The sequence below is a fragment of the Falco cherrug genome, chromosome 2, assembly GCF_023634085.1.
Source record: "Falco cherrug isolate bFalChe1 chromosome 2, bFalChe1.pri, whole genome shotgun sequence".
In the NCBI taxonomy this organism is placed as follows: Eukaryota; Metazoa; Chordata; class Aves; order Falconiformes; family Falconidae; genus Falco; species Falco cherrug.
In genome coordinates this window covers 18,850,899-18,875,410 of record NC_073698.1, presented here as the reverse complement: position 1 = coordinate 18,875,410, position 24,512 = coordinate 18,850,899, and the positions used below count along the sequence as shown (strand labels likewise).

At 43.5% G+C, this 24,512-nt stretch overlaps 1 protein-coding gene across 1 annotated transcript; it reads right to left on the bottom strand.

The window, feature by feature from the left end:
- Nucleotides 1–8,337: 8,337 nt before the first annotated feature.
- C2H11orf87 (chromosome 2 C11orf87 homolog) lies at nucleotides 8,338–14,829 on the bottom strand. The gene is made up of 2 exons (XM_055703216.1): nucleotides 14,661–14,829; nucleotides 8,338–14,272 (listed from the first exon to the last, which is right to left on the bottom strand). The coding sequence occupies exon 2, from the start codon at nucleotides 14,122–14,124 to the stop codon at nucleotides 13,648–13,650; it is 477 nt and encodes a 158-aa protein (XP_055559191.1). The 5' UTR covers nucleotides 14,125–14,272; nucleotides 14,661–14,829; the 3' UTR covers nucleotides 8,338–13,647.
- Between the last annotated feature and the right edge of the window lie 9,683 nt (nucleotides 14,830–24,512).

The following is a 24,512-nucleotide window of genomic DNA, read 5'->3' as shown; positions in this document are numbered from 1 at the left end:
CACAAACAATTCCATACACTTGGAATGATCTTCTTATTTTGCATTACATAGAAGACAGTCCTTGGAGCAAACAGTATTAAAATAGCCCCCTGCTTGTAAAAGTCACCTTCGGAACTGAAATGAGCTGTTACTAATTAGTGGCATATCCTCTGTGTTTATACAGCACCGTTTGTGTGCCTGGTACACGTGAACAAAGTCACTACCCTAAGGAGCTTATAGTTTAAATTATACAGATAGCTAACCGCATCAGTATAAACTTGTTATAGATTTGAATCTGGAAAGGAGGCACAGCAAGACAAAACCGTGGGGAGTGAATACATCTGTTTTGGAAGGGAATCTGAGCTAGGATATGAGGTTACACAAGGATATAAGCCACTCTTTTGTAAGTGTAGCTATAGTATAGAATTGGGTGGGGGTGGAAAGGGTTTTCACTAGAAAAAAATGTGAGGGAAATTTTTAAAGCTAGATCCAATAAAAGACCTGTACACTGCAACTTTTGGGTCTTGCCCCCTACGGTATTAACTGGGCTACATCCAACAGAGGATTTACGTGGCTAAAGCAGGCAAAGGTCCCAAAGGCATATCTAAATTCCCACACCTAGTTTCTGCTTAACTCTGAATGTGCATTAAGAATGAAGCTGACGTGTTGTGTTTCCCAAGTACCCAGCGCTTGCTGCTCCTTCTGCCCACAGCCATGAGACACTACCAGTGGCTCAGAGAGATCATCAGGAAAAGAAAAGCCTGGAAGAAGTTTCCCACCCATTTTTCTTTTGTTCTTCATTTCATAGCTTCCTTTCAACTCAACAGCACACCCCCACTGCACAAAGGCTTTGAGTCTTTTAGTAATTTCTTCCTTTCATCCAACATGTACAGAGCTTTAGCTCTTTGAATCTGACCTGCATCACTCAGAAGTTAGGAAGCAATTTCTGCATCTGTCCATGAGGTTAAAAGATGCAGCAAAAGTCTCGAGATGCTTAATGACTCTCTTCAGACAACTGAATTTAGTCCCCATGAATCTATATGTGCTAACAAGTCCACTTTTATAGGACAGGTGACCATTTTCTTCCAGTATGATGCTGGGTAATACCTTTTTCTCTCTGTACAACAAGCTTCATGCAAAGAAAGAACACAGGCTCCTCGGGCCCAGACAACCACGACAACAACTTGGCATAAAAACTTCAACCCTAGCTGCATACATACACATCCCACTGCTCTGCTCTGGGAGATTCCCATGAGCGCACAGAGAGTGCTGCTAGAGGACTTTCTAGAGGGCTGCTATCTTGTTCCTACCCAGTAAATATAAAGTTTGGTCTTTGATCTATAGAAAGGTTGTTAGTGAACCCCACAATATTTTCAGCTTATGACCAACCTTAATTATAGTTGATAATGCTGAATTAATCCAGTGATATTCTCTTTCCCAAAATTATCTTCTTTACACATTTTTTAACTTTTCAATTCACCTCTTGAAATGAAGTGTGTAGGAGAGGGAACTGGAGTTTCGTTCAAGGTGACCTTTACCATTATGCACCTAACTGTGTTTGTCAAGAGTATTGAAAGTCCTCCATCAGTTGAATGTGTCATACAGTAATGAAGGTGTGCTATGAGAAAGCAAAGAGAAACCCTCACCTCTGGGAAATGCTAGCCATGTAACAAAAATACAAGTGACATAAAAATGTAGAAATTCTTTTTTTTTTTGTCAGTTTCTGTGTGTTTTTCTGCAAAAAAATACTGTCCTTTACACAAAAAGTCTATTTTATGACGAAAAATGTTTTTTGTGGATCTTGATTGATCCACAATTGAAATTCAATCCAAGATTGAAAGCTAAAGGAAAGTGATATAATTGTCTTGTCTTTATCTCCTGTAGAAATCCATCTGAGGAATATCATTAACCAAAAATCTTGGCATCAACCTTGTAATTTCTTTAGAAGTAATGACATTTTAGAATAACACAAGAATTTAAGCAGTTCAAATTATAAGGATCTACCATAGCCCAATGCATTATCTCTATTATCAAAAAATATTCTCCCTATTACACTATAGCAGCAGCTTCCACAATTTGTGTCACATCAGGATATTTTATTCTGTTCTAACCAATTACACCCCACGAAAAATATCTTGCCAATGTAGGACTGTGCTCAAATCACCTTTCAACTTTTTCTTGAGTAAGCAGAACAGATTGAGTTTTTTAGGCTTTCACTAGAAGGCATGTTTCCTGCACTATCCTGTGGCTGTTTTCTGAATTATTTATCAATTAAAAGAAAAATGCCAGCTTGCTTCAGTGCATTGCCTTGTTTCTATCTGGATATCCTAGGAAATAATCATTGATCAGTATGAATTATATTTTCTTTCTCTTAGGACAAACCAAAATGAAGATCACCTCTGAGCTAAAGCTGGAAGAGAATTGTTTTGATGCCACTTGCTTATACTCTTACAAATAACCAGAATTTTCAATAACTGATGATTCTTTTCTGAGAACACAGATGAAAGCAGCTAGAAAAGAACAAATAACCCCAAATTTTTCTGAAAACTTCATTAACTCTAAAGTGAATCTTGGGCTTCCAGAAGAGTCATGAGACCAAAATCTGTGTGTGAGAATTTCTATATATATGTATACGGATGATACACAGATACATACAACATACACATCTAATTTTATATACATATATATTTTTTATATTTATAGAAATGCAAGAAGCTGTGGACCATAGGTGGCCTCTCAGGAGGGCCAATTCAAGTCCAAAATCACCATCCCACATCCAATCAGCCTGGCAAACCCTGAGTTTCTGCATCATGCTTTTTACCCAGGCTTTCAAACTGACTACTGCTGGGCCTCTGCCTGGTCACCAGGACCAAGGTGACTTTGTCTTCAGAGGCGAGGAAGAAGGGGACTTTCATTTGCAGCAGAGCCCTAGAGCCTGATGGGTTTATTTTGCAAAACCCTTTAAATCCATGAAAGAAATTTGCAATTGCTAGCACTACAACCACTGCACTGTTCATAGGAGGAAGCATGAGAAGAAACCTGAGTACTCTTAGATAAAATGAAATTGTCCATAAATTTAGGAGGTTATATTACTACATTTTATTCGTTTCTCCTCTGCAGTGACAGATCCCTGTAATTTAGCCTAAAAAGTGTCATAAAATGGCAGGCTTAATTCTAATTTTAAGAAATCTAATGAGACAATTCTATGTCCTTAAGTGTTCTTTGGAAAATAAATTTGTATAAGCTACAAGCAAAATACTTTTCAGACACTTAACTGTAAAAAACCTATTTGAGCTTGCAAATATGTCAGGGCTGTTGCACACTAGACCCTAAAAACTATGAGATGTGCATCAGGAATATTTCTGATATAATCCAAATCCCAATGGAATGGACATAAGCTTCCCATTAATTTCAGTAGGATTTTGGTCCAGCCCTTGATCCACTCAATGGAGTATCAGGTCAAAAAAACCTCACCCTGCTTTGCTGTTAGTGAGAAGCAAAGAAATATTTGGAAGTTCAGCATAAGATTTTTTTGCTAAAGAGACACTGGAATAAGGGGGAAGCATGAAGCAAGGGGAGGGTAAATCTATAGAAATAGCTTTAGCAAGGCAAAATTCCACAGCAACCACAAACATCTCATTTATTTCCGCTGACACCTTCTGAGTAGGTACATGGTTGCATATGTAACACTTTCCTGTATTTTTCCCCCAGGACACTGTTTTGCTTACATTCCCAGAGCTGTGAATTTATAATGGAGGTTTCTTTGGGTTATTACATGTAATAGGAACTGTGTTTTCACAGATGGCTTACCTTCCTTGCCAGATGTCTGTTTTTAACAGTGTCTTAATAACTACTGCATATGCTAACTTCATTCTGCATACTAAAAAATATTGCCTTGAAGGGACAAACCCTTTATTTTTAGGCTACATTTGTAATCACTGAAGCAACTTAGGAAAGTCTGAACTGGATTCACCAGCACCTGCAAGCTGGAAATCACCTACGACTCTCTTCCTAAAAAATTAATGCTTCTGTGCTACTGGACCTGCCAGGCAGGAGACATGAATTACTGGATTGAAATCCTGTCTGTGACAGACTAGATAATTTTGTAGCTATATGCCTCCAGATCCCCTTTTAGTCTTAGAAATCTGTGATTCACCTTCTAAACAATCTTCACACAACCATCACAATTATCAAACAAACCCCTAATTTATTGCTTCAAAAGATTACAGTCTGGAAAATCAAAGGAAACAGACAATGCCTAGGGGTTGAAGAAAGATCGTATAAACAGCACAGATGGGCTTCAAAGATATTGTTGGGTAGCACTGCCAAATCCAAACATTTCAAAACTATGAGTCAGGCACCAGAAAAGTCTTGAAATTTACTTACAATTCATGAGATGTGAAAAATAACTTATTTCACTAACGCCTGCATCATTGTGCAGGCGCATTCGCTGCCCAACTGCCTGTCATTTGTCCTCCCCCAACAGTTTTTGCATCCATTGGCTCATTTCACCTGCGTTTGACAGAAGAGCAGAGAGCTGAATGGTGCTGACTCCTTATGAGATCTGAGGGTGGTTAGGCTGGGGGTCAAGCCCATGCTGACAGTTGCACATGGAGGAAGGCAGGGATAAGTGGGACCTGGTCTACACTGATCAATTCACCTGCACCCACACAGCTGCATACATGCCATGTGCAAGCCGACCAGACCAGGGGTGGGAGCTGCAGACATTGTGTGGGGCTGGACATACAGGGGAGCAGGAGGATATTTGGGGAAACAAGAAGGATCTCATTCAAAGGGTAAAGGGAGAAAGCAAGTTAATGCAGCTGGACACCATGGGGTGTGAAGAAGGCTGTGTACATTGTGGCAGTGAGCTGTGACAGTACCCAAGAGCCAGGTGAAGCTCCACAGCCACAGCAGGCTACCTGTATTTTAATCCCAGATGTCCACAATGTGGATATTAAGCACCAGATAGAATAAATGGCACTCATAAGCCCTTCCTCGCAAAACTGTACTGAAGAGTTCAGTGCCTCTGCATCCTTCCCCTCGCTGCGGGATGCCACTCCATAGCCCTCCCAGCGGTTGTTGCTCCCTTGCGATCCACTAACTCATTCACTATACATCCGTGCAAGTGTACCGTAACTTGCTTCAGAGTAAGATAAATAAGGGAAGACCAAACACCGAATTTAGGTAGAGCTGTCTGGAAGAGTGCTGGCAGTGGAGAGAAGACAGGAAAGCAAACAGAAACCTCAAGATGAGAAGTTACTGCAAGTACTGTGAAGTAAATCCTGGAGATTTTCCTTACCAGATCACCAGTGCTAATTCAGCAAGATCTTTGTGTGACTAAAGGTTGTTTTTTTTCCATGCCTTACATGATGGGAAGTGTGTGTTTTCTCTCCATTTTCCTGTTGACAGCTATTGCTGTTGCCAGTTCACTGCCTCCATCAGTCTGAAGGAGCTGAATGAGGACTGTGTGCTCAGGGAATCCCAGTTCCTCCCCCTGGCTGCTCGCTGCAACTGCTGGTGCACATCAGCAGAAAAGAAGCATGAGTCTCTCTGGTGGTGAAATCCCCGGGCTACAAACAGATAGATTTGTCAGCCTGGTGTCTCCAAGAAGCGCAGCTTTCTCACATGGATTACAGCGTCATGTTGCTCACTTTATTTTGACATAATTTGAGATTCTGCTTCCAGAACATTAGACCAAATCTTCTGAAAAGAAACAGAAGAGGCCTAAAAGGAGCATAGCATTCTCTCTCTGGAAGCTGTAATATCTGAAGTTTTCATTCATAGAAGACATTACACCCAGATCTGATGCCAAGAGTTGTGTGGTACTGTTACTTTTTCCCACTTGTAAGCATACCAGCCTAAGGAACCTGCCCTTACCCCTGCAGTATGGCTACAGCACTAGGCAAACAGTAATACTACAACCCATCTGTCATATTTCAGCTACCTTTCCCACTCCTCCACCAGGTTCTTCATCATCCCTTTACCCTAGGAGGAACTGACTTTAGAAAAGCTCTGTCAGATAGGTAATGGCCCATATAGTCAGCTCAGTTCTAGAGGTATATAAATCCAGAACAACTCAAGTGGTGAGCAGAGATATTTTGAACTTGCTTCATTGTAGGTAGGCAAAAAGTGATGGGTGTCTCAGGGTTTACACGTTTCTTACTCTCTGTTCAAATGCAATCATTGTTTACAGATCTTTGCAGTGACCCCATATGATCAGCTGGACAGTCGTCCTCCTTTACATATCAGTGCTGCCAGACTGAACGAGTTCTAACGTGCTGGAAGTGAAGGCTCCCCTACGCTATTGGTGAGGCTTGTCAAAAGGATGGTTTAATAGAAACTGTACTTCTATAATGAAAACAAACACACTTTAAACAGTCCAGCTGGCATTCACAGAGAAGCAGAAGCTCAGTGATTGTTCTAGCTGAGCAACAAAGTTAAAGCATATAGTCTAATAGCATTCAAGATCACAAGTAAAAGAATGGATTGTGATAATCTGATTTAAAAGACAAAAATGTGGACAGGGTGGTCAGTTGTTACTAGACATTCAGTTGACCTTGTCTGTCTCACAGGTTTTACATATATATTTGCATATTAATGCCCATATTATCCCCACATCCTCTCATTTATTTAGTCTCTCCTCTGTAGCAACTGGTATTTTTCCTTACAGTGGTGTTCTTGATATGAAAGAATGATGATTTGTCAGCAGTTTCAGCCTCTGGTCTAGGGCTGGCAGCTTAATTAGGAAATGTGATGTTGTTCCAGAGCCAATGGACCATGTTGGGAAGTGCTCCGGGATTTCTCAGACTGTTTGAAGTCCAACACTTCTCAAAAACTTCTGCCTTGTTGCAAAGATTTTGATACCATATTTATGGCTGGGCTATGGGTAAACGTGTGACAATGCTAGATCAGTGAGGGCGAAGTCCTACAGTATCTTTACAGAAATCAAACCAACTGATAGAAGGAAGATTTTTCTAATGTCAGACAAACTGAGATTGCCCACTGGAAGGAAGAAACAAGCCTGCCCAACACAGTCCGTTCTATGGAAAGACTATCAGGCTCTCTAGCGGGGAGTCAGATTCAGAGGCAATAGTGGGACACAACGAAAGCTAAAGAAAAGCAAGCATGAACATGTCACATGTAGGTAATCCCCAGGTCACCCTCCGCTGTCCCCCACATACTGGGTGGGGACATACCCCAGCTGGGTATGGAGTACAAATAAAAAGACAAGAGAAATCCATGTTCCCTAGAAATACGAACTGCAGAAATCAAGACTCTGATGACACTGGCAAGGGGTGGACAGCCAGCAGGGAGTGAGATTTGGTATCAACTTAGGCATAGTCCAATAGTCCAGGCCCCACTGAATTCAGGGAGGTTATACCATTAATTTCATTAGTGATGGGTTTACTCCCAAGAATTGTTTTTTTCCTATATTCTTATTATCTTAGTCATCACTCTGCTCAAAACCACGCAAGGCTGTTTTCTGCGCTGAAAAAAAAGTGTTATGAGTGATGAAATGGTAAAATAAACATTAGTTGTCTTGGCTTTCCTTCATAATACATATTCCACTTCACCTTAAAAATAAATTGAGCCTCTCGGTGTGGCTGTTCAATCGTGCCCATCCATCCGTCTCCCAGCTGTGCAGTATACCACTTGGACCTCGCTGCCAAATGTAAGCACTCAAATAATAATCAAAGCAGGTGGTTAGCATAAAAACTCTTTTCATTTGTATTATGGTATCAGTATTTTTTTAATGTCTATGACACTTAATTTATTCATTTCAGGGCTGTATGTTTGCAGGTTCCATGTCTTGGTTTAATAGATAAGCTATGTAGCACTTACTGCATAAATAGTTTGGAAGCTGAGAGTCTCACAACGTGTGAGTGACACCATGAATTCATCTTCCAGCACATGCTGCTTTTATTGTATTATAAAGATAATATTTTCTCCTTCTAACTTTCTATGCCTACCTCTTATTTACAGTACTCATAATCCCCTAGGATACTTTATTATTTTTACATCACAAGATGTTTGAAAAGTTTTAACCTGTACTTTGTCATTGACTGTGTAGCGAGCAAAGCTAAAACCATAAAAGAAAAGAAATCTACCTGTTATATGTGAGTTCTTTCAGAAGATATTAGGTTAAAATTTTGTTTGATTAGAGGGAGTCTGGAAAACAGAGGACAAGGTATTACTGTGAAATCAACAAAACCTGCTTGCTTCAAATTCTTTGTCCTCTTCAGAAAAGTAAAATAATGAATGAATTACATTGCTCCATTTCAAGGAAGAAAACAACAAAGAAAAGCCAACTGGAACAGTGGATTATATAAATAAAGGCAATTTTTACTGACAGTGTTCTGATCCAAATATTTATTTATTTCCTTACTCATACAAAATTGATGCTTGTGAAGGTATTGGGTTAAAAGGGTTGGAAAATGAATTCTTCTAGTTATCCACAGAGAACATTTAGTACCAATGAAGCAATGAACACTTTCTTGATTTGAATAAGAAATATATTACATATGATTTACAGAAATGAGATCTAATGTCACGTAGAAAATGGTGGTTTAGAGCAACAGTATCAGGAAGGAGATTGATACTTGTTTCTGCTGTGGCTGGGATGGGTCACCCTTCACCTTGGTCCATCCAGGGGATGGGGAGGCTTCACTTCCACAACTCCAAATGGGAAAACTGACTATAACCACTGCCAGGCATTTCACCTGTTTGCTTGTCAGACAGTCACCTCTCTCCTCAAGGCTCAAACACCATCCAGTTCTTGCAAGTTTGTGACACATTTTCTACACTATGGCACTGGCTGGATTCAGAGCAGAAACCTACACGTAAAAGACTAAAAACAGAAGGAGGCTCTGTTCTACTAGAAATTTATTTAGCAATCATCAGATGGAAAACTTGGCTTCAGAGAAAAAAAAAAAAAAAGAATTAGATACCAGAAAGAGGTGAGAAAGTCAGTTCTGGATAAAAGTAGTTCTAATTTCTAACATAATCAAAAGCGTTATTAAAGGTTTGTATATGAGTCATGCCAACTTCTATATAGATGAGAAATGTAATGAAATGGTATCTAAGTCATTATAAATTCTATTTACATAAAAGAAGAAAAAGAATGTTTCCTACTTAATTTTTCACGTTTCCCTTCATATCTTGCATACTTATTAAAATGTAGGGTTTGAAGTACCCATAGAAAAAATACAAACGTGCAGAGAGAATAACCACTAGGAAAAAAAAAAATCAACCAAATCCTACAACTGGATTTAAAATAATTCAGTCCTGTCTAAAGAGTCAAATCATGTTCTTTTTCCTCCCTACATAAAAGCTTCACTCATATTCATAACAATAGAAGAAAAGCACAGTTGCTTCGTAACACTGGACATAGCTTTCCAGAAACAAGATAGCTACTCAGAAATGCTATGGAAAACATTAATCACAGAGTAACTTGCTATTTACATTAAAGACGGTAGCCTTTAAAATTAACTAAAAATAAAAGCAAAAAAAACCAAACCGAGTTTTCAGTCATAGGACAGTTTTGTCCATGTTGTGGGGTCCCTGTTCTTTTCCTTTTTGTCCAGCATTTCTTTCAAAATATATCTCTATATATACAGATATATGTCTGAGATAGATGTATCAAAAGCTAAAACATGTCTGGATGGACAGCCTGCAAATTGCATCTGAGACCACATTTGCAGTAGACAAACCCCCACAGAAAAAAATGCTGGAATGACACATTTTAATGAAATGACATTCCCTGTCCATGATCCGCATAGGATCCATGTAGAAACCTAAATGCCTCAGTCCATAGAAGCAGAGCTGACAGTAGCAGCACAGGTTCCCCCGTGCTGCCAAGCTGAAGCATCCCAGCCCTCACGGGATGCAGTGGCTTCCATCCCCATGGACGCTGTCTGGATGGGTGCAGAGCAGGGCCAGTGGTGGTGATGTAGAGAGCTGTCACCCTCTGTGTGGACTACAGACAGGATCCAAGTCTCTTGGCAGTCAGTGGAAGCCACTCGTGTTGATGCCAGCAGGACCTGGAGGAAGCCATGGGGCAGCAGCAGGCTCCAAGGATGGGAGCACAGGACGAGGCATTGCCGACTCTCTGATCCAGCCCCAGCACCGCCACCACGTCACCCGGCAGGCTCTCAGTTCTCACTTAGAATCTACAAAACAAGTCACTGCTGTCATGCTTCTTCCACAGAACAACGGCTGGACTGTGCAGGAACTGTTGAGCATCACATGTTGTTCTTACACATGCGGGATGCTAGTGGGCAACCGGCTCCAACTCAGAACCAGGAAAATCCAGCCAGAGGACACGTCCCTTAGCAGAGGAAAGACTGTCTGGGCTTTCAGCAGCCAGCACTCAGCTGCTCAGTCTCCATCATAACTTGCCAAACCAGTGCAAATTCACAGGAAAAAGAATGTCCGCATCAAGGGGTTATAAATCCTTCCTTACGTAAGAGAATGGTACAAGCGTTTACCCGGCAGCTCTATCAAATATCGTAGAAAAGGTTACACAAAAATATTTAAATATGTGGATACAGATACATAGATATTACACTTGCATAAAATATGTATATTCAAAACCCTTTGGGCAATTTCACAGTTAGCTGAAAATGTATGCTTTAGAAATATGAACAATTTCCTACACTTTTCTAGTTTAAATAGGAGGGGGGAGGGTAAAGAAGCATCAGCCTTATTAATACTGAATGCTAAGTGCAGAAGTTTAGCTGTAGCTGTAGGGTTTTGAAGCAATTGATTTGACAGACCCTCCAAGCATAAACTCTGTTTTAAAAATCCACATCTATTCCCTAGATTGCTTATTGTTTCATGAAAATGAAAACCTACGTGTCCTGCTTGTATCAGCTAGATCTCCTGAGACTGTTCAATTAAACCTCATAAGCTTGCAATACTTCAAGATAGGATTGTGCATTGGGAATACGCATGAACCTTATTGCAGTATTTCTGTGTGATAATAGGAATTTATAACTTTTCATATCTTGCACAACTTAACTTTAGAAATAAAAATATCTTAAATGACACCACAAGAAGCTCACAGTTCTGAGAAAATTAAAGTCAGTATGAAATTTTACTTATAGACGACAATTTACACAGATTTACATAAATACAGAGATTAAAATATTAAATCAAAGCTAATTAACAGAGGATAGAGTTTTACATGATAACATATTTTAATCCTAGTTACATTTTTTCCACTACTTTTAGTGTCATGAGACTGTATAAATAATATATATACCTGTATATCCATAATATATATAAAGATATATATATATATCTCCATCTTTTTTTTTTTCTTCAAAAATAGGGCAATTTTATAACTGCAATGAGATGTGACAAGCAGTACACTTCTGGGGAATTATTGCATGCCTTGAGTGCATAAGGCAGAAGAAAGAGTATCTGACTTCAGACACTAAAGAAGTGGAATCATCAACCAGAAATGCACTGGAGTGATTTGGAACATCTTATTGCTTTTATAAAACTTGAAATTATACGCTGTTTTTTTGTGGGTTGTTGTTGGGGTTTTTTTAAAGGCACAAAATAAAGGGAAAAGTAATATCTCTCTGTTTAGTGGAGATCAACGATCAGGAAGCTCCATTACTGTTCACTGAACACTCTTCATTCTCCTAAATCTATTCCCTGTGGTGCAATACTGTGCTGCAGTTGCATAAGGAGGTTAAACACAAAAGTTCATGCATCCTTTATCAGGGGGAACAAAACAAAGCCAATTTCCTTGCCCAGCAACAACGAAGTAGCCATTAGCATCTGATCGTACTGGCTGGTGGTGAGACTCAGCCATCGCTCCCATCAAACTGCAATGTGCAAAACACCACTCTGTCACAGGTACTCTTGCCACACTAACCTCAGCTGGTAGAGCAGCTCCATAAGCTGGATGATACAGTACTTGCCTAAAACGCTGGAGGCTCAGATCCAAACTCAACAGCAATTTCCCATCAGGACAGGCAAGACTGGAAAGGGATAAAACTGGGAAACAGAAACACTGCCGTGAAACCACTGCATTGTGGGGCTATTACACGATTATGGAGTACTTCTGCCACCCTTTTTCCCCCATTTTAAATTGGTTAATGGCATTCACTCCCGGCTTAGGGCCCCTGACCTCCTGATGTGCGAGCCTAGGGTTTTTCTAGCCTAACAGCCACCCTGGGAGGCAGAATACAACAGAGCGAATAAGCGGATACACAATATTAAAAACTGTGGACTATACTATCTCCTCAGATCACTTTGAATGCCTGTATAGAGGGGAGAAAAAAAAAAAAAAAAAGCAGCAGCAGAAGAAATCCATCGGGATCACTTTTTCTTTGCTGTATTTCTTAGATGTTAATACGCACAGTAGAGGGCTGCCTCGGCTATGATACCACACACGATGTTTCAAAGTTGGGATACGGCACTCTGTTAAGGCACCTTCAAGTAATGGTCATTGATTTGATCACTTTTCTGTACCCGACGCTGCTTCCTCCAGCACACACAGCACCAGGCAGCCACTCACACCTGCCATCCTCAGACAAAAAAACTCACGGTCCTTGCTAGGGAGACACTACACCAGCCACTTTTGAAATAAGTATTTGCCAGGGTTTAGGAGTGGACATTTTGCACAACTGCGTGGTTTGTTCCCCAAGAGGGGAAAGGGGAGAAAATTGAGTGTCCCTAACTGTCTTCTAGATTAGGAGGGTTAAAAATATGTATCAGCCTAAAAAAGTATAAGCCAGCTCTGTACTGCTGCAGGATTCCTTGCTGGGAGGCGAAGCTGTAAATGCAGGCATTCAGTGCGGGGTGCCTGGTGCAGAACTGGATTGTTTCAGGACCAACAGGAGGTACAAGGACAACCTCCCCTGGGAGAGGATGGGCAAGTTACTGCACATCACCTCACCCTGCCACAAAACGGTACTGGGTTTGGGTCTCAGGCTTCATGGCATGGGGATGGGGGGTGGGGCATTTGAAGATGAAGGGAGCTGAGGGGAGAGGAAAGCTCGGGCATTGCTCTGTGCAGACAGCTGGCTGCATCCCCCCAGTGGGAGGCTCAGTGCTGCAGCTGGGGGGCATGGGGCCATGGGGCCAGGAGGGCACCTGCAGTTAAGCCCGAACGAGGGTGGCCATTTCTACACAAAACAATATCCAGTTCCTGGGAAGGAGCGAGAGGGGTGGGACAGGGGCATAGGTTCTAGCACAAAAGGAGAGATCAGGGTGGACTGTCACCCTGCTCCAAGGGGACAGGGGGTCCTAAGGCACCCGCCAGACCTGCCTCTCCCCCCACGCCACTCACTCAAGCCCCAACCCACGCCATGCAATGGTGACACAAGGCGCAGCAGGAATCCCGAGAGAGTGGGTTGTCCTGGTCCCTGGAGTAATGATGTCCAGGGAAAAGGGACTCCCCACCCCTGACCCTCTCCTTCAGGTGGATGACTTGATATTTGGAGCTGCAAGCAGCTCCTTCTCCAGTAAAAAGACGCATCCTTTCCTCACACAGTCAATGAGAAACGCGATGTGATCTGTCATGCGCTTGGATCATGGGCTTGTTCGTTCGTTTGAATTAGCAATGTTTTCTTCTTCTTCAGGACTAGATTAATCACTCGGGTATTTACAAACACCAACCAGTGCCTTCGTGAGGTCTCCCCCAAACCATCAAGACAAAATCACCGTCTGCAGGAGCCCCACACCAGCTGTGTCCAAACAAGCCCGTGCTGGCTGACAGCTCGGGGCTGCAGGGGGAGAGGGGCGCTGGATCTCCAAGTCCTGGGGGGGTCTTCCCAGCCGGCTGTCTCTTCCTTGGGGTGCCTCTCCCTGCACCCCCGTCCCAGGGTGCTGGCTGCTGCTATTGCTGCTGCGGGTGCAGTGGTCCCGTTCATACTCCTCCTGAGCCTTTTGCATTTTCCGCTTCTTCATCTTCCTCTTGTGGATGTGGAAGGTGGTGAGGGAGAGGAGAATCAGGCAGAAGATGAGGGTGACCAGGACAATTAAAACCAGCGTGGATGAGAAGGACTGGAAGAGTTGACCCACTTGCGTGATGCAGGTGCTGCTGGCGTTTAAAGTGGCGGATGTCCTGTTCAGGAGACAAGGTGGCAGGGACAGCCTCAACTCCTTGGAGAGCTTGGCACTCATTGAGGAGGCTTCGGAAGATGAGGATCTTCCTCCCCTCTCCGAAGACGCCTAAATTTCAGTCGGCGCCGGGCTGCTGGCGGGCGCTCGCTGGAAATGCCCGGGATGCTGCCGACTCAGCCCCACGCTCGCTCTAAAGTGACAGAGCAGCCTGCAAAGGGAGCCGGACACATCAGCGCTCCGAGGCACCCACCCTGCGCTGCGCCCCCCGCCCCAAAACACGGCGCCGCCGGCTGCGGCAGCCTCCTCCCTGCGCCCCGCCACGGCAGCGCCCCGAGCGGCCCCGGCTCCCCGCCGGGGGGCGGCTGAGCGGCGGCGGGACCGGGACGGCGGCGGGGCGCCGCCACACCGGCTTCGCGCGTTGCTCGGCATCCCGGGCAGCGCCGCCCGGCTGCTCAGCCCAACTAGTTGCCGCGGGAAGGGAGGGACGGAGGGAGCGGCGGCGCGGCTGCCAGAGCCTCGCACCGCGGCAGGGGTAGGCTGCCGAAGCCGGGCGGGGACGCGCCCCGCCGTGCCGGTGCCCGCCCCGGAGCCCTTACCTGCGCCGGCGGAGGCAGCGAGGGAGCGCCCAGGCGCCGCGGGCGCTGGGGGCTGCGGCAGCGCGGAGTGAGCGCGCAGAGCGGAGCCGCCGCCGCTTCGGGGAGCGCCGCCCGCAGCCTATAGCCGCCCCGGCCGGTGACGTCAGGCGGCGCGGCCGGGCCCGCTCGCCGCCGCCCCGCACGGCCCCCGGCGGCGGAGGGGGCGGAGGGGGCGGAGGGGGCGGCCCCCGCCCAGGCCCCGCAGGCACCGGTGCCCCCCGCGTTGCAGCCAGCGCGCCCGGCTCCGCGCGTCGCCCCCGGCCCCCGAGCGGCCCCGCCGCGCCCCGCCCCTGCCCGGCCCGCCTCGCCCCCCGCGCTCCTCCACCCCCGGCCGCCGGGACCGGCCCGTGCCCCCTGCCCCCTAAAACGCCCCGCGCCCCGGCCGACCCCCGCCGCCGCAGCCAGCCCCTTCCCCCGCGTCCCCATCCTCGCCGACACGCCGTGGCCGGCGTGCCCACACCGAGTCACCCGCAGCCACCCCCGGCGCCCTCACCTCCCGGCTGCGCGCGCCCCCATCGCGGACCCGCGCCTCGGTACCACGCCCCGAGCACCCCGTACCCCCCCGGCACCGACATACGCACGGCACCAACACCCCTCATGGCACCGACACCCTCATGGCACCGACACCCCCACGGCACCGACACCCTCGTGGCACCAACACTCCTCACGGCACTAACACCCCCACCGCACCAACACCCCCACAGCACCAACACCCCTCATGGCACCAATACCCCCCTCGGCACCAAAACCCCTCATGGCACCAACACCCCACCGGCACCAACACCTCCGCAGCACCAACGCCCCACGGCCACCCGAGCGCCCCTCTGCCCGGGGCCAGCGCGCCAGCCCTGCCCCGTGAGGCTGGCGTGAACCCGTGGGTGCTGCGGAGGGCCCAGAAGGACCCTTGCACTGAATCGCAGCAGGTAGTGCAGGCGAAGGCAATACTTGTACAAACTTGCCTTACGGAGGCCAAGCGAAGCTTCACGGGTGTTTTCTTCCAGAGCATATGGGTATGAACCCTCATTAATACATTTAAGCTAAACATCAGACGATTGCTAAATATAAGAGAATTTGTGATTTGAAAAATACTTTCAGTAGAGGTAAAGGGGCAAAAATAAAAATTACCTTTAATGGAGCTCTTTACATCTTCAAAAGGAGCAAAGTGATGTCGTTGGGTATCACAACATGGGGCAAGACCTGATGGCCTGCGAGATTCCTTCAGTCCCACGGTGTTGTGTGCTCTAGGCTGACCCGGGGTGCTGGGAGCAGAGTTACTGTGAGGCCCTAACAGGAGAACAGGACTTAAAGGGACAATAGAAAGTGTCAGTCTTTTCTGGTGGCTTGAAGCCACCTGAAAAGCCTGGAGGAAAACCTGTACAAGATGAGCTCTGACATCAGTGGGGAAAATCTTCACTCAAGAACAAAGATCTGTTAGATCTGTTGACCCTGATAGCCAAGAGCCTGTCCCAGCGGCGGGTAGGAGCTGGTAAGCCGTGCATCGAAGCCCTTTATTGTTTCGGATAGGTGTCTTCCGTGCCACTTTTGTCTCTGTAAATGCACCACAGCTTTTGAAATTTGGCCAGTCACCATTACCTCTACGACTGTTCCAGAACAAAGACTTACACTGCAGGGGATGAACTCCGTTCAACCCAGTTGGGATAGTAGTAATTGTTTGCAGAAGGACTGCAACTTAAGGCTTCCTCTAAAGCCAGAGAAACGGAGGTTCCCATTACTCCTTCCCCTCCCCGGAATGATAGGATCTGATGCCTTAGAGGGGTGCTGCAGATGCTACACAGAACGGAAAGAAGTTCAGTCCAGAACTGAAAGACTCATTTGCCCACTGCTCCTCTTACTCAGCTCCCAGAGGTGCATACTCAAGCGTGGTTGCCAGAAACACACCTCCTCCATGCATTCTCAGCCCAGCACTCTTTGCACATATGCTCACTCCTTCTTGCACACCAGCCACATCTCCATATCCTCGTTGACACTGTGCCTGCACCCCTTCCTTCCTCCACACCTTTCTCGAAGGTGCACACCCGAGGTCTGCATTCCCATCTGCTCTATGGTCTCTGCTTGCTGCCTTAGGGGAGAAAACCACCGCCACAGGCTAAAACACCAAAGCAACTTCCAGGCCATTCCCTCTTCCCTCCAACTATTCTCTGCAAAGTAGCAGCTGGGTGGGGGGTTGCAAAAGAGGGTGAGGGGCATAGGGGCACTCATTGAACACCTCTGATCCTGCTCAGAAGCAGCCAAGGGTGTGATATAGATCAGTAGTAACTGTGCTTCCCAACTGGGCTCTACTGAATGCTTTAGCTTAAACTGAAGGTGGGCAAGGACACCACTTAATCCCAAACAGGTGAGTTTGTGAAAGTGTAGGAACTGCACTGAGGCTACCATTCAGAAGTGACCAGATGATCAGAATTAGAATTTCCCCCCTCCACTCCCCCCAAAACAAACAAACAAACAAACAACCCAACAACATAAGAATGACCTTTTGTACAGAAAACGGTATCGGCAGCTAGAATACAGGTATAAAGATCTCCTAGGATGTTAGCCCTATTTATGGCAGAAATAACCAAATTGTGGATTGAATAAACTTCAAAGGCAAAGGATTTACTAACTCGTGATGTGGTCATTGCAAAAGCTGATAGGTAAGAATACTTAGCCATTGCACTATAGTATTTGACTATGTCTTCAGGTTTTACTTGTCAGAAGATGCAAGACAAAGCTGCTGAAAGTTAAATTGCCTTAAATACATTTAAAATCCTATATGTATTATTTTCATCTGCTGTCTTTTGCCACCTGACCATTTGCCTTCCGCGGGTCCCAAATTGCCTCTTCCCATCTCTCCTGCCCCTGTCCCTGCTCAGCCCTTTCACCCAGACCAGTGGGCTGAAATGCCTGGAATGATTCATGTGTGCTTTGCTCATTACTTTCAAAATGCTATTCAGATTATTCCTTGCTTTTAGCGTTAGCAAATAGTGAAAGTGTGCCTTGTGAATTAGTATGTTAATTATTCCAAGTATGAGGTTTTTCCAAAACTGCAGGGAATGAAAGATGGGTTCAGGGAGTAGAGAAGGGCAGAGACCTCAGAAAAATGTTTAACTCCTTCCCTCCTCTCTCAGCCACTTTTCTGTCTGGGTTCATGTACAATTTGGGAATATTTCTGCTTCAGCGTAAAGAAATGAAAACCAAAGGTAGTTCTTGCTCTTGCTGGCAACTAGTTTTACAGTTTTTAATGAGAGACAGTCAGAAGAGAAGCATTGTGGAGAAGACGGGAAATAACTGTACTATAATTATATATACCTTGGCATTCTGGTTCATACTGGCTACCAGCCAACCAAAGCGTATGGATTCGAATACCCATGATCAGAATACAGGGAGTTTCAGAAATCGGGGGGAAAAATCTGTACTGCTATGGACCAGTAGCTATGCATTATTCCTTGGCTCTGGCTAACAATTAATTAGATTTTAATATAAAAATACAAAGAAAGAGTATATCTGCAATAGATAATATAGTCATGAAACCCCCTTCCTTTGTTTAGCATGAAAATAAAGGATATGGTATCTTCAAGAGTGCCCTCTTTCAAGAATAAATTGCTCATTAGTTATAGTGAATTTCCACACAGTATATATGCAGTATGACGTTTACGGAGGTTAGGTTTCTTGCTCAAGTAGGATTGACCGCTGTGCAATAGAGGATATTGTATTAAGGGGATAGTTTTTGTATTTTGCAACAATGTTTGTACTCATTACAATCTTGCTAACTCCCAATTTTCTCTGTATTCACATTGTTAAGAAGCAAGCAGCATACATATCTGCAAATCCCCCAAATGGACTTTTGTACATGGATATTTTTTTTAATCTGTTAATTAGAGAAGTTGTTCCTTCAAATGCTAATTCCTCGAGCCCTGTATTACAAGGCTCTTTTTTGCCAAGACAGTTGCCTAATGAGATAACCTGTGTGAGCAAAGACTGTTCATGTAAGTAAAGATTTGATGGTTCAGGCTCTTGGCTATTAATGACCCTTTTTGAAAAAAAAATAAAAATATTGTCCCACCACTGTTTAAATTTAGCAGTTGATTGCATATAGAATAATGCATGATGCCTTTTGCATCAAGACTGATGTCATCATTTGCTGGATAGGCCAAGTACTCAATGAATGCCAATGACCCTCGTATTGATTTGCAGTCTCCCCATGGGATTAAGGCCATCTGTACAGAAGCCTTTTAGGACTCTACATACTCCCACTACTACTGGTGAAGCCCAGTGATTTAAACATGGTCGGAAACCCTAGCACTGTAAATAGAATGAATTCCTAAACCAAAATAAAATAGATTTGTATTTCACATGCACTGGTAGGTCAGCTAAGATCCTGCACATGTAAATGTTTGTCTTGAAAAGATACTTTAAGTGTCCTTGAGAGTTTTTCATTGGAAATAGCTTGACTGTGGCTGACAAAGCTGCTTCCCAGGCTACCCAGCTCAGCAGCAGATACCCTTCTTTCTTTCTTTCCCCCACATCTTCTAGAAGAGGGTAGTCTGGGTGATGTGGGCTTACAATTAACTTTGTTCTCAGGAGATGATTCCTTATGAAGCTTAAGGACAATTTTACATATTCAATTTCTATTCTTACTTTAGAAGCATATTCGTTTCTTGTTCTGGTAAAGCAGACACCTACCACATGGGATGGTGAGAAGAAAAAAAAAGAAAGGATGCATGTGATGCTGGCTGAGGAAGGTTACTAAGCTTTTGCTGAATTAAACAATGTGTTAAATGGCACCAGGAGTAGAATATGGGTCCAGACTATGAAGAAATAAACAGGCAATATCGGGCATGCCTGACCAAGTACACAGATCTTTGGTTTAATTATAGCAACAGAACTCTAAAGCTGCCACATACGTATACTTACTAATGAGTAGCAGATCTGGGTAAAATTATTACAAAGGGAGGAAAGAAGGGCAGGATTTTATCTGTAACTGTACATTCAAATTGCTATTTATTTTTTCATTAGACAATACATTTTAGAAAGGCAGAATCAGAGGAATGACCTTTCAGATTTAATCTTTTTGCTCTTCTTAATAGCTTACAGAGTTTTCAGGGAATTCAGAGGAGCCAACTGATTATATTTTTTAAATAGAGAACATGGGTAGTGGTTGGTGAAACATAAGCTGACTGTACCAGTGGGTATCACTGAGAGAAAAAAGAAATTTTTATTGCTTAGACTGGACAGAGGTTTAAGCATAGTTATCCATAATATAAATCTGATTTCATATTAACAACCCCTCACCTGCTTCCCTCAGCACAGTTTAAATGTGTTTCAGAGATAATTCAACATATCATTCACTCCAGCTTTTAATATGAGATAAAGCACTTGTTCAGTCGAATTCCATTTACAACAGGGTCAGACCCAGCCCCAGAGGATGGTGGGTTTGTGCAGCCTCAAGCCCTCATCCACATCATGTCATACAGGGCACTTTCCCATGCCAAGGGAGAGAAACAACCAGCCACACCTTCCATAGGTTATCCCATGGGTCAGGAAGAGAGCGGTCCTGACAGATGCTCGTATGATCCATCTGGACATTGAGGCAAACTGGAACAGCAACAATGTGAAAGGGTCGCACAGGATAACGGTCCAGTGGCTGGCAGGAGGCTGGTAGAGAAGGGACTTAAATTTGGGTCTTACATTTCCAGGCAGCACGTGGCTTAGCCTGAGACAGGAGATTTTCTTGCTCATTCCATGTATATAGCAAGCCTCCTGCTCCCCGTAACGTCCTGGCTTTGTTCCAGGGAGGAAATCTGAGAAAGCTGGGAAAGTGTAATGGATGACAAAGCCATTTACCTCTAGCTCTACCAAAAAAAATCCATGCTCAGTCAACTCCAGGCTCAGTGCACTGTTCATCAGTGAAGTACATAGCTCAAATTTTGCCCCGGGCCTTTTATAATCCTTCTCTTTTTTTTTTTTTTTTTTTTTTTGGTTGCTTTTTTTTTTTTTAATCAACTGCTGTGCAAAGATGGAAGTTAGTAACACTCATTATTATTCCATTCTGCTCTTATCTCCTGGGCCCTAAGCACACAAGAGACCCCTGGTCTTATCCCCACTTTCTCACTATCATGATAGCAAAAGAAATCCTGATACCAGCTGCTGGAATTACCTTTTTCTCTTGTTGCATAGCTGAAAGCCTTTGTGGACAGCCCTGTTCTTTCCACTTGTCTTTCACCCTGCTTGTAGCCGGGATGTTAACAAGCAACCATCTTATGCACCACTTCTCTTACAGAAATTTGAATTAATTTTAGAAATGTTGTTTAATCATAAACCTAGTTTTCACTAGATTTACACCACTTCAGCTTTTTTCTTCTGAGGATGTAATTTGGAGGAGAGAGAAAGAAAATACTATTTTTTCATTACAGGATCATCCTCAAACTTCATAAGCACAACATTTCTTTATGGTCATATCTTCTAAAGTAGGATGAGAAATGTGAAGGTCTTATTCTGTGAGGTGTCATGTCCTGTGGTCAAATCCAACCCAGGTTACAAGCACTTGCCCATAGGAAAGGTAAAACTAAGTATGTCACTAATTGCTTGATGGGTTGGATCAAGCACCTTTCAGCAACAGCCCCGTGCAGACATTTCTTCCCCTCTTTCCCAAAAACCTATGTAGCAAATGGAGCTTCTCTGCCATGGTGAGGGGCCTCCACCTTATGAGTGATACAAACAGCTTTCAGAAGAAAAAAGGCTTTCAGACAAGTGAGTTCAAGGCTTTCACTTCCTTATTCCTGGCATTTACCTGATATCATGTAGGATGTGCTTGTGAATAATCCATTTGTACCAAAATAACATCATTCATCTTAGAAATGCTTATTTTCCCAGTGATATCAGCAAGAAAGCAGTTGTTTACGGTGTTTTCATTTTAAGCTTGCTTCACCACCAAGTGTATTAGACTCCACTGTAGTACCCTGTAATCTCTTATTACCGAACTCTTTGGTTTTTTCTCTCTCTGTCTCCTTCTGCTAAGTTTTATTATACTCTTTGCCATGTCATGTCTGAAATTAGACTGAAAATGCTTTGGGAAAGCAACTGAATTATCTGATTTTTATCAGGAGATGCTCTGAGAGAACATAAGCTTTCTCCAAAATAAAATAAAAACAACTGCTGCAGCTGCCAGAAATAAAGAGGAAATATCAATGCAATAAACACTCAACAAGAGTGACCATATTTTTAAAGCCCTACAAGAACATACTTGGATGTAGCACTGTTCTTGCATGATAGCAGGAGGCTTTTTAGCTGTTTTGCACATACTCAAAGAAAGTATTGATATAACTTTTCTCTGTATACTCAGATAAGAGGTGCCTGTAGAATTTATAACAGGGAGGTATCCTATGTATAGCCATTCTTTCCTGCTAGCACTGCTTCCTACTTCTTCTGACCTTCATGGCTCAGAAGTATAAATTAGGTCTCTCAGTCATTGGTATGATACAAATATTTTTACTTGTCTTGAGTGGACCCGGAGTATAGCTTAGCTAACCCACCTCTCACCACCTTTGCAGGTCATGCTGTAGTAGCATCAATGTGAAAAAGAGAAGCTTGGAAAGCAAAAGGCAGACTGAGCCTACAGAACAGAAAACAAAGAAATAGGCAGAAATAAACATGAGAATGCACTGTATAGAATAAAGATGACCAGGTGGAACGTGTGAGGTACAGCGTAGATGTGACAATTCTAAATAGCTATTATTTGGGGAGCAACACATAACAGTGAGAAGAGAGATTACAAGAAATTGGAATTACATAACTGAAAATTATGCAACATAAAACCATCATTTGTCATTTCAATCACAGGCCCATAAGGACCTAATACTAAATGCAGTTTCAGCTGCTCTAGTTAGAGGGGTATGTAATAAACCTTACGAGAATGCACATTTTAAAATTCTGTAAACTGTGATGGTATGAAAAAAATGTGAAATGCTACAGTATTTCTCATATACAGAGATATATATCAGCTGTCACTTTCAGTCCTATGAAGTCCTTTCCAGCCTGTCATATTTACTCCACAAGTTTGAGAATAAGTTGGACATTTACCATGAAGTGTGTTAAAGTATGTCATAAACTCTCAGGGACAGGTACTAGGAGAACAGGATGTCTTCCTAATGAGGGGGAATGTAGAAACACAGCTAAGAGAGAATAAAATGCACTGCATTTAGTTTTTTCTATGAAAAGAAGAACAGAGAGGGAAAGGAAAGAAACAAAAGGAAGGGAAGAAATGAAAGAAAGAAAAGAGAGAAGGAACAGAAGGAAGGAAGGAAGGAAAGAAAGGAATACACTGTAACTTGTCTAATGAAGTGGTTAGGAAACCTGAAGGTCTGGTTTATGAGCAAATGGATAGGTCATTAAAGAAGAATGAATTAAAGATCAGCCTGTAAAGTGCCAACATGGCACAGAACAAATGTTGTGAATTGCAGCCTTGCTAGTACAGAAAACTAATGAGACAAATTGAACACCAGGATTTTTTTCTCCACAAATGTCAGTTGTATAAAGATTGTGTATATGACTGCTGTATCCACAAAACATTAAATAGCATTGAGAAATCACCTTGAAAATTATTTGTTTGTTGTAAACCAACGAGCATTTTTTGTTTTATAATTGGAGTAAGTAGAAGGTAGGGAAAGGGGCTTTGTACATTTATTTGGGAGATCTATTTCCTTGGAAAGGTAGACTTTTATGAAAGTACAGATTTCTACAACGATTCACCAAGAACTGAGATTTGCACCCATAGGCAAGCAGATCTCTGGCAGAGGGTAGGATTTTTACAGTGTAGTTAAAGGAATGACAAAGGTATCCAGAAACTTGTTATTTAAAAGAAGAGGGAGGAAAAGGTGAAAGAGAAGGAGAAGGATAAGGGGAAGCCACTGTTTCTAAACATGATTGGAATATCACTATTTGGCTTCACAGAAATCCGTAAGTATTTCAGGGTGGCTACTTTCATGTCTTTTATGTGTGTTTTTACAGTGTTGGTACATAAACGTGAGATATTAATGATTGACAAGGAACTTATTAAAAATTACTAAACAAAATATTAACTGAAAAGTTAATAGTGTTTCATTCTATCCACAAGTTCAGAGTCTATCAAATGGAAAGGTGTGTGGACCTTTCAAGTCTATCTGGGAACGGGACACTGTGGAAAAGGAGTCAGTGACCAAATTGTGCAGCAGGAATGAAGAATATGCATAAAATTAGGATGTCTCACTGTGCAACAGCAATTTGGCAGGAGGACGAGGGCCACCGTTCATCAGAAAAGCTGGAGGGATGTGCTTATGGTAACACTTGGGATCAATACCAACCAAACACTACTGCAGCCCTAAGCACGGTTAACACGGCTGTCAGAGCAAAGGGCTTGGCTCTGTAAGGGACTGGTCTTCCTTTAAGAAACTTAACCCCTTGAACAGAACTGCAGCAGATGGCATTAAGTGCTAGCGCTCTTCATACAATGACTAAGAAAACAAAGTGCCACAAAGAGACTAAAGAAGCCAAGCACACATTATAGGAATTTTGCCAACAAAATATCTTTCTTTAGCCTGACTGTTTAGGGACTCACTCTAAATGTAAAACCTGGGTTCTGGTCCATGTTCAAAAGACCATTTATGTATTACATATTAAATAGTTCTTGGATGAAAGATAACCAAAGAGTCCAAGAGGACTGGACCAGAAAAAATGTGACACTCTGCTCCTACTTGAATGCCCTGTTTAGGTGATCAGTAGCTGAGAGAAGAGAGGCTGAAGATTAGAATTTAGTTTGCAGGATCATTAGCATCCAGAAGT

Excerpts from the sequence above, each read along its gene's own strand:
- C2H11orf87 (XM_055703216.1), bottom strand. The coding sequence starts at position 14,124 with ATGAGTGCCAAGCTCTCCAAGGAGTTGAGGCTGTCCCTGCCACCTTGT.